The 10,315-nt window shown below is 52.5% G+C and overlaps 1 protein-coding gene across 1 annotated transcript in view; it reads right to left on the bottom strand.

Annotated features, from left to right (window-relative positions):
• Positions 1 to 9,238, bottom strand: part of ELAC2 (elaC ribonuclease Z 2) — a 15,379-nt gene extending 6,141 nt beyond the window's left edge. The window contains exons 1-13 of the mRNA XM_040243324.1: positions 8,955 to 9,238; positions 8,461 to 8,511; positions 8,270 to 8,340; positions 7,159 to 7,223; positions 5,834 to 5,891; positions 5,007 to 5,075; positions 4,604 to 4,708; positions 3,370 to 3,428; positions 1,825 to 1,883; positions 1,662 to 1,734; positions 1,077 to 1,189; positions 845 to 940; positions 72 to 210 (exon numbers count right to left, since the gene is read on the bottom strand). Of these exons, the coding sequence (XP_040099258.1) occupies positions 72 to 210; positions 845 to 940; positions 1,077 to 1,189; positions 1,662 to 1,734; positions 1,825 to 1,883; positions 3,370 to 3,428; positions 4,604 to 4,708; positions 5,007 to 5,075; positions 5,834 to 5,891; positions 7,159 to 7,223; positions 8,270 to 8,340; positions 8,461 to 8,511; positions 8,955 to 9,187 (1,191 nt within the window). The 5' untranslated portion in view covers positions 9,188 to 9,238. The remainder of the gene's footprint in view (positions 1 to 71; positions 211 to 844; positions 941 to 1,076; positions 1,190 to 1,661; positions 1,735 to 1,824; positions 1,884 to 3,369; positions 3,429 to 4,603; positions 4,709 to 5,006; positions 5,076 to 5,833; positions 5,892 to 7,158; positions 7,224 to 8,269; positions 8,341 to 8,460; positions 8,512 to 8,954) is intronic.
• Positions 9,239 to 10,315: the final 1,077 nt, after the last annotated feature.

Genomic DNA, 10,315 nt, shown 5'->3' with positions numbered 1-10,315 from the left:
GAGGTGGGGGGGTTACCCGAGGGGGGGCTACCCGAGGGCGGGGCCGGTGAGTGGAGGTGGGGGGCTGCTACCTGAGGGCGCAGGCTGGCGAGTGGGGGGAAGATGCCGGGGTGGATGAGGCCGAGCTGGGTCTGGATCTTGTGGCTGCGCAGGTTGTGGACCGACTCACAGTTCTCATTCAGAACCAGGTGTTCAGTGTTGGGCCCGAACCTAAGACGGTGGACACACGGTCGTCATGGTGTCTTTCTGGGGGCACTCCAGCCCACAGGGTGGTCATGTACTGGGACCATTCAAGAGGGCGAGTGACCTGTCCAGAGGTCACCCCAAGTGGCCAGACACAGCCCAGCTCCTCCTCAGACACCAGTTCTAGGCCTTTGGGAAACCAGGAACAGTTCCAGGGCTGGGGACTCGGGAACACGAGGGAGCACGGGGATGAGGGGAGGAAAGGAAGATGGTGATGGACGCCAACACTCAGACCCCGAGGGGCAGAGGACCAGGGGCGCCATCAAGAGAGGAGTCACCACGCGGCCCAGTCCAACCCCAGCCAAGCCCCTCCACCTGGCCCTCAGGCGGGCGGTGGGGAAGAGCAGGAAGGTGCCCGACGTGGATAAAGCTTCTAAAGCAAGGCTGCTACTCTATCCTCCACGTGTCTTATTTAGGAAACACACACAGTGATCATCAACACAGGCAGGGTTTGTTCCGAGGTGAGGGTGTGGAGGGTGCAGGCAGGAAGCCAGCCCCAGGCGACCAGACGTGTGCTCACAGCGCCCCCTTGCGGGGACTGTCTTCACAGCACGGACGCCCCCAGCTTCCAGGGAGGGCAGGAACCCGGGGGCCCTCATACCTCTCCATCCACTGCTGGTATCTGCTGTCCAGGAGCACGTGCTCCGGGGCCATGTGGACCACCAGGGCCACGGGGGCGTCGGCCTTCTCTTGGTAACTGGGAGGAAGCAAGCGGAGGCTCTGCTGGGTCCAGTAAGGCACAGAGTGCAGACCTCGGACTGGGCAGCGGGAGCCCGGCCTGGCTCTCCCGAGCAATGTCGGTTCTCACCTCCCGCCAGGAGGGCCCTCCTCACCTCCTGAAGGCGGTATTCTCACACAGCGGCTGGATGAACCCTTCGTCTGGACATTCTACCACGATGAAGGTGATCCCGGGGTCCGGAGGGGTGCAGATCTCTTCAGGCAGAATCTGTGAAGTCCCCGGGGTCACTATGTGCTCCCAGGGCAGGCCCCCGAGTTCCCAGTGACAGCACAGCTCCCTCGGGGAGCGCCCACACCTCCACCCTCTCTCCACTGACACCAACCCGGGGCCGGCCGGCCAGCGCATTTCACACTCCGCTCTCGGTGCAGTCTCGTCCTTACATCCTCCCACCTTGGTGAGGATGTCACTCCTTGGGGCCACGCCTGAAGTCCACCCTGAGGGGTCTCCTCTGAACCCAGGGACAGGGACAGCCCCCGTCCTATCAGGAAGACCCCCAAATCCTAAAGGGAAACCCCCAGAAATGCCACCACGCGGCCAGCACTGATGTGCAGGGCAAGCCTAGACAAGCTCAGCTCAGTGATGAAACCCAAGCTGCTCACTCCCCTGCAAGTGGGGCCCAAACCAGACAGTGACTGTCTAGCGTCCAGGCCCAGCTTGTGGCTGCCAGGACTGCACCCACCTCTCTCCCTTCGTAGGTGACGCTCTTCCCGTCCTTGACGGCAGCGATGATGGGGGCGATGGCAGCTGTTCCGCTGAAATGACAGGCGAGGCCTCAGTGAGGGCGGGGCCCCGGGGGTGCCCTGTGCCAGGTGAAGCCCGCCCCCAGATGCCCCGCCACTCACACTGGGAGACCCAGCTCCTTTGCTTTGAGCACCAAGAAGTTTCCCTTCTTCACGTGGAGCTGTGAGGAAGAAGACAGCATGTGAGGCCAGGGTCTGACGGAGAACCATGCTTTCCACCATCAGTTTTGCAGTCGGTTTAGCACTGGAAACTGAATGCTTTAAAACTGATCTGCTTACTTCCCCAACCTTGTTAACTCTTTGTCCATCTAATAAAATGCCGTCTATTCCCATCCCAAGTAAGAAGCGTCCTCCAAGCACCTGGAGGAGAAACGCTCATTTTGTTATCCTGCACTGGTTAAGAGAGAGCCAACGGAGCATCACCAGAACAGAGTCCAACAGAAACAGTCACAGATCCACCGTGTGACACACACTCCAGGGACAGGGGAACTGTGGGTGGGTTTTTTTTGTTGACTTTTCACATATGTGGCAAAACTGTGCTGCTGCTTTCATACCAGAGAGAAGTTACAATAAAAAATTCCCAGTATCCATATATATGCATATATATGCACATGAAAAGATGCTCAACATTGCTAATTATTAGGGAAATGCAAATCAAAACTCCAATGAAGTGCCACCTCACACCAATCAGAATGGTCATCATTTAAAAGTCTACAAAATAATAAATGCTGGAGAGGATGTGGAGAAAAGGGAACTCTCCTACATTGTTGGTGAAAATGTAAGTTGGTGCAGCCACTGTGAAACACACTATTAAGGTTCCTCAGAAAAGTAAAAACAGAATTACCATACAATCCAGCAATCCCACTCCTGGCTATATATCAGGAGAAAACCATAATTTAAAAAGGTATATGCACCCTAATATGCATTGCAATACTGGTTACAACAGCCAGGACACAGAAGCAACCCAAACATCCGTTGACGGTGGAATGGATAAAAAAAAAAAATGTGGTATATAAATATATATATACATAATAGAATATTACTCAACCATAAAAAAATTAAATGCCATTTGCGGCAACAGAGATGAACCTAGAGATCATCATATTAAGTGAAGTCAGAAAAAGACAAACACCATATGCTATCACTTATACATCCAATCTAAAATAGGATGCAGATGAACCTATCTGAGAAAAAGACTGGTCACCAAGCAGGAAGTCCGGGGTTGGGGAGGGTAGGGGAGGAGTGGGAGCTTGGGATTAGCAAATGAAAACTATTACATATAGAATGGATATAAGGTCCTACCGTATAGCACAAGAAAATATCCTGTGATAAACCATAATGGAAAAAAGTATTTTTAAAAAGAATATACATACACACGTGTATAACTGAATCGCTTTGCTGTACAGCAGTAGTTAACACTGTAAATCAACTCAATTTCCATTGACTTCAGAAACTCAACCTTTCGCTATTTCTGAAGTTCAAGAGCGAGGCTCACAGCCAACTGGGAAACATGTCTCTGAAGACTAACTCTGGTTGGAAGACAATCTGGACACATACACGAGCACAGGCGGTTTACTGGGAACCAGGGTGTGTTTTCTGTGATCACAGAGAAAGCTGCTACCCTCAGGTCACCAGACACGTGCTCACCTTACAGACGAAAGCGACCACCAAGGAGGTGTCCCTGCCACGTGCTTTCCAGCTGACACCTGAGAAGAGACAGTCCGACCATGACCAGGCGAATGGCAAGGCTTCCAGGAGTCACAGGTCAGTGATCGTCTGACACCTAACCTGGCGTCACACAAATTTAAACGGAAGGAACTTTGGACACACACACACACACACACGTTTTTCCCTCAAGCAGAACTTTCTTTTTTTTCTAACTCATGTTGAGATTTGAGAAAACAAAAATGCAAAAACTCAAACCAGAAAAGAGCAAGTGAAGGGTTTTTAAATGTTTTATGTTTTACCTAGAAGTGGAGATGAGAGAAAAAAATAAACTGTAATGTGCTTTATCAATAACTCTGTGAGAAGTAACGTAAAAGTTGAAAGGCCTGCAAAAATGTCAGTCCTCACACATGCCATCCAAGGAGGACAGTTCACAGGGCTGGGGCCCCTCGGTCCTCAGAGCAGAGGCGGGAACTTATCAAGCTTGCCCATCCCTGGACCACAGTGTCCTCAAGCAGCCCAATTTCTCTGGTAGGTCTCATCCTGGAATTTTGATCCCGTTTCCCAGTGGGCTGTCATTCTGGAAGAGGAGGCACAAAGCCACTCTTTGACTGCTTTGTCAGCTTGGCTGTTAGGTCCTGCATTCACAAAAATTAACTGGCATTACTGCTGCCTCAATGAGACACAAACAGTTCATCGAGCCTTCTCCATCTGCTGACCCCAACATGAAGAGCAGTGTTCCTGTGTGTGCGGTTGTGCAAACACGACAGGTGCACATGCAAATACTGATTTGCTACACGTGAAATGGGAATTCAAAAAATCCAAAGACTCGGTAACGAACTGTAGACTCAATTAAATGATCTGTACTGTATAATGAAATAAACAACACAATTTTGTACCAGAAAATGGGAAATACAAAAGCCTCTGCATGAATCACTTGTCAGGCCCCGTTCTCCTCTGGGTAAACTGGACCCAAAGCTTAGGCCCCTACCCCCGGCTGCAAACTGGCCCTTAAGGCTCCGTGTGGCCACCTTTACGACAGCCTTCTCAGCTGCCTGCGGGCGTCCTAAAGGGACAAGGAAAAAGTGTCTGTTCTGCACAGAGAACCTCCTTAGGACAAAAACCTGAATGGACAGCAGAAGGAAGCAAAGACTAAAACGGATCCCACGTCCACCCCAGCCCCCTCGACAGTGCACTGCTGACCGAGCGCCATTACCGTCCGGGCGCTGCTCCCCGTCAGCTGGTTCTGCATGTGGCGGCGGCTGTGGACTCAGCCGCTCTGGACTCTGCGCGGGCGGCTGCTGACCACTCGTCTGCTCGCCTGGTCGGTAGGGGAAATGAGCAGATGACACGGCCCTCGGGCGAGCTCACAGCCAGGTGCCCACTACACTGGCCCGTCCTCCACTGGCCACCAGTTTCTCCCATCCCCCCGCCTTCCTCACCTAGGACCCACCTCCTCCCGCCCCCAGAAAATGTGGCTTTCTAAATGCTTGCCTGTGCAGCTAGCTTGCAGGGTCTCAGTTCCCTGACTAGGGATCAAACCTGGGCCCTGGCGGTGAAAGTGCGGAGCCCTAACCAACGGACCGCCAGGGGTCCCCACCACGTGGCTTGGTACTCACAGTGGATAGGGATTTGGAACACCGTCATGGTCTCGTCCTTGTATTCTGGCGCTGAGTGGGGCCGCACGGCTGTGGGGAAAAGACCACGGGATAGTGACCGGGGCAGCAAACACAGGCACGGGAATCACCTTCCCAAAGCAATGGAAGTGCTTTGGAATTTTGCAGAAATCTGCATTAAACCGAGAATTTCTAAGAAATGAAAATATTTAGGGAAGCAGCAAAAATACATCTTCAGCCGTTAACGTTTAACACAGCCACGTGAAAAGACATACAAGGATCACTGGAGATGAACCACCAAAAGAAAATGAAGCCGATGGTTAAGTGTAAGAAACACAGGTTGACACTCAGCACTGCCAGGCCAGGGAACCTCTGCTCTCAACTCTGAGAGCCAAAACATGTTCTGAAATAAAACACCATTCTTCTACAGAAGAACCAACTGGAGATGCCCCTGGTCTGGCCGGTACCTCGGTCAGGCCTCTTCCCATCAACTGGCCATGTGCTCCCAGAAAAACTGCTCCCAGGCCCTCTCTCTGTGAGGGATCCAAGGCCACTCAATGGTGACACCCACCTACAGGGCCAGGTAGGAGCCTCAGGGCCCCAAGAAGACCCCATCCTGCACCACCCCATACCTGGCAGCTTTTGACTCACTCCTGCCTTCCCGCCGTTGTTTAAGGGGATGAGGTAGGGGCAGAGAAAGTGCAATCAGCAATAGGTTCAAAATTCATCTCACATGGATGAAGCACTTGATTTTTAAGGTTTACTTTGGTCAGCTTTTATGGATTCTGATTTGACAGAAGGGGGCATATGAGTTGTTATCAAGGACTTACCCAGATCTATTCCTTTCAGTGGACCAGAAAATATTTTGATAGCTTCCAGATACTTCTCCTAAGAAAGAAAAACAAGGAGGACGAAACACATGTCCAAGCGCCAATACATGAGAGGCGCTGGAGGCAGCAACATACAACCCACTTCAGAGAGCACCTTCAACTTTCTCACTGAGTGTCCACCACAGGTCAGATGCCTGGGGGTCAGCAGTGAGAAGATGGGGTACCTGCGCTCACGGAACTCAGAAACCAGCGGAAGAGACAGAAATCATACAAATGACAATGAGCAGCTGTGGGGCTGAGCTTCCTGCACGTCTGAAACAACACAGGAGACTGGGGTCCAATCAGTCTGCGGGGTTACTGGCGGGCATCCCAAGCCAAAGCCCTGGAGCCGAGCCCAGACGTTTGGGAGGACACAGGAGGGAGAAAATGATCTTGGCCTGAGACAGGTGGGGGCTTTGTGAAGAGCTCAGAGCTGGCCCCGCAGCCTCACTGTGTGGCCGGGCATAGATGCAGGGCAGGGGAGGGCCGGGGCCAGCGGGACCTGGGGGCCACATGACGGTATCTGGACTATGTTTACAGAGACCTGTGAAGGGTTTTAGGACGAGGTGACCCGCCTTCCGTTCCACTTGAGAGGGACCCCTGTGGCCACGGTGCTGAACAGTCACGGGGGTGGAGGAATGGACATGGGAAGTGATGGCAGACCATGGTGGGACAGAGCTAATCAGGAGGACACAGAGGGACGGCTGCGAGGCATTATCCTGCAGACGGATGTCACAGGCAGGGCTGGTGTCTGGCTGCCTTTTCCCTTAGGACCTGGGAAGTGAACCCTTACACCAATAATGTATTTATAACCTCTCGACAGTGTTGTAAGCTGGCTTGGAAGGTACAACAGAGATGTCTGAAATTTAATAAATAAGAATAAAAGTTGTTCATGTTGAGGTTTGACAGAAAACAACAAAATTCTGTAAAGCAATTATCCTTCAATTAAAAAATAAATTTTAAACAAAAAAGAATAAAAGCTGACATCTATCTTGTGTCCATATAGTGTGAAACAAAGTAACCAAGTGCTCTGTGTTACCTCCTTTACTTCGTAACCCCTGCGACCCCCCCTGCGACCCTTTCACAGATACAGACACTGAGGCTCCAGGAAGGAAAGTGACCTGAGCCCAGTCAGAGAGTCAATAAAGCTTGGACTCAGGTGATCTTTAGCTTAAAACGCAAAGTGCTTCCACTGCTATGAGATTTTTCTGGAAGGCAGAGGGCCGATGTGCAAAACTGGAAATTCCTGTGGAAGTTAAAATGGAAGGCTCAACTTTGAGACTCACCAGTTGTGGAGGTCCAGAAAGCACACACTTTGGAACTCCGGTTTCCTTTAAAGTGAGGATCATTCCTTTAAAAAAAAAAAAAAAAGAACGAATAAACTCAGATCTCTCACAGCCCTGACTCGCAGCCACCGCCAGGAGGCACACTCCTTACTTAACTGGCTGCTTTTTCTACTTGTTCTCATTCCAGAATTACCAGGGAACACATGCAGGGCAGACTTGGTGCTGGCTAGAGGTTCAAGGGACGCTTACTCAGGACTTGATACTAGAATGAGGCACCTCGGGGGCAAAAATCCACCGCGTCAAAGGATGGCACCAATTCTGCACCCTGGGCGCCTCATCTGAGTCTCAGTCCTGGGGGATGAGACGAGCCCAGCCTCTACTCCTTCCTACCTGCTCCACAATGTTACAGAATGTGGCAGCAAAACAATCTCGATTTTTCTCATTGATGGGCAGAAACAAGGGGGTAATCGGGATACTGGGCTTTCCTGGTGGCTCAGTGGTAAAGAATCCGCCTCCCAATGCTGGAGACTTGCGTTTGATCTCTGGGTGGGGATGATCCCTTGGGGAAGGAAAGGCAACCCACTCCAGTATTCTTGCCCGGAAAACTCCACAGACAGAGGAGCCTGGCTGGCTATAATAGCCCATGGGGTCACAAAAGAGTCGGACACTTCTTAGCAACTAAACAACAAATCTGGATACTGGGTCTCTGTGTAGCTGATGGTCCCAGTGGCAGACATAATGAGTTGGCCAAAAAGTCTGTTACACAAAGACCTAAACCATCTTCTTGGCCAACCTAGTATTTACTGTGATCCCCATTTACTGTGACCACACACTCCAGTCTGTCCCGCACCTCCAGTCCAGCAACTCAATAAATGAGGTGGGTGGTTAACACCTAAAGGCAGCCTCCACATTATACACCTACTCTTCTGAGCCACATTTTTTGATGCTTCCTGCTGTAGCTGATGGGGCAGGTATAAAAAGAATTCCAGCTTCCCTGGACTTCAGGCGATGGGCAAAAAAAAGGGGGAGTGGGTGGGAGGGGGGCGGAGAAGGCAGCTTAAAATCCCAGAGACCTCACTCCAGCCTCTGACCTGAACAAGAATGGACTCACCGCACAACCCGCCAACATTAGACCAGTGCATTCGGGTCAGGAATATGTTGTCCAAACGGGACACCTTCAGCCTAAGAAAGAGAAAGCGCTGGAGCAGGACACAACACACTGGCCGGGGACCCTCTCTTCTGCTGACCCCCGTGTCAAAGCCGCACAGTCATCCCCGCCCCGCAGCAAGAGGGCTGACTCACTTGTGCTCCTGCATGAGTCGCTGGACGCCTTCCCCGCAGTTGAAGAGATACCTAGAAGACGAATATCGTACCAGAGAGTCAGAGTCCGTAAAGCTTCTGCCACCGATCGGATGCTTTGCTGTACACCATAGAGGCGAAAGACAAAAAAACCCTGAAAACCCATGTGGTGCTACCGGCCGAGTGTCTGCTGTTAGGACGCAAGAGACGGCAGACGCGAGGAGGGGGCTGGGGTGGGCCGGTGCTGGGGTCCTCTTCCATCACGTCCTCCGCACACCTGCCCGCTTCACACACGGACTAAGAGGTCCCAGCCATGGGGCGCACGCGAGAGGGCTCTGCCTAAGGGGTCAGGGGCGCCTCCCGGAGCCGCACGGACGGGGAAGTTCGGGGTGCGGGCTCTTGCATCCACACTGACAACCGGGTGACCAAGCCTAGGGAGGTGGGGCTCGGCCAGGGGACACCCACCCCCCCACCGGGCCCCGGCGCGGCGCACGGACCGGTTGAATTCCGAGAAGACGTAGAGGGCGGCGCCCGCATCCCGGCCACCGGCTGCCACCACCTGCAGGTACACGGTGTTCGGGCCCCCGGGCCCCCATGACGGGCCGCGCTTCTCCCGCGTGCGCAGGTGCCGCAGCGGGTCCTTGGGCGGCCGCGGGCGGCGCGCCGGCCCCTGCGACATGGTGCGACCGGCCGCGCACCGCAGCCCCAGCAGCGAGCGGAGCGCCCACATGCACAGACTCGTCTTCCCGGACCCGAGCGCAGCCGGCGGCCTCAGTCCGCATGCCCCCCTGAGCACCGCCCCTCCACCCGCGTGGCGCCCCAGCCAATCAGCGCGCCGCCAGCCGAGCTGCCCGCCTACGCGAGGCCGCACGTCCAATAGGGAGGGACCTCTTCGCACTGCCCTTGTCAATCGGCGGTGGTCATAGAGAGGAAGAATGCTAGAGCGCCCTGAACGGCCCCGCCCCTGGTTTCTTTCTGGCTTCCCCTGACTGTTCTATCCAGAAATCTTCCCTCGTCTGGGCGGGGCTTCCGGGGACTCGGGGTGGGACTTCCAGGGGCACAGGACCGGAAAAGGAGATGTGGGCGGAAGAGCGAGTTCTTGGAGTGGGCTTTTGGAGTGGGCTTAGGCTCAGGCGCTGGGCACCGGTTCCCACCTATTCTGAGCTGTTCCCTTAGACGAGTCAACCCTTTGTGGTAGTTGTTAAGATTAGATGTGGGGAGATATACTATATAGAGCTTTACCATAGGAGTTTTGTTAACTTTTACGTTGTAATTTTCGTATGAATACACGTTTCAGATGTTTTACTGGGTTTTGGAAAGAAAAGCAAGAATGGGAGTTAAGAGAACAATCTCTGGAATAAGAGAGTCTTTTATTAGTCGAGTGATCTTGACCTCTCTGAGCCCGTTTCCTTAACTGTAAAGTGTGGGCAGTCAGTTTTTACTTCGTAAGGTTTTATTTTTTTAATATTTTTGTGTATTTATTTGGCTGTACCAAGTCTCAGCTGTAGCACGCAAGATCTTTAGCTACAACGTGTGTGATGTAATTCCCTGACCAGGGAATCAAACTTTGGTCCCTGCATTGGGAGGATAGTCTTAGCCACTGAACCATGAGGAAGTACCATACTTCATAAGGTTTTAGAATTAAATCACCACCTGACCTGCCTCTTGAGAAACCTATATGCAGGTCAGGAAGCAACAGTGAGAACTGGACATGGACCAACAGACTGGTTCCAAACAGGAAAAGGAGTACATCAAGGCTGTATATTGTCATCCTGCATATTTAACTTATATGCAGTGTACATTATGAGAAACGCTGGGCTGGAAGAAATACAAGCTGGAATTAAGATTGCCGGGAGAA

The sequence above is a fragment of the Oryx dammah genome, unplaced genomic scaffold, assembly GCF_014754425.2.
Source record: "Oryx dammah isolate SB20612 unplaced genomic scaffold, SCBI_Odam_1.1 HiC_scaffold_8, whole genome shotgun sequence".
Classification (NCBI taxonomy): Eukaryota; Metazoa; Chordata; class Mammalia; order Artiodactyla; family Bovidae; genus Oryx; species Oryx dammah.
This window is presented reverse-complemented; position numbering and strand designations above follow the sequence as displayed.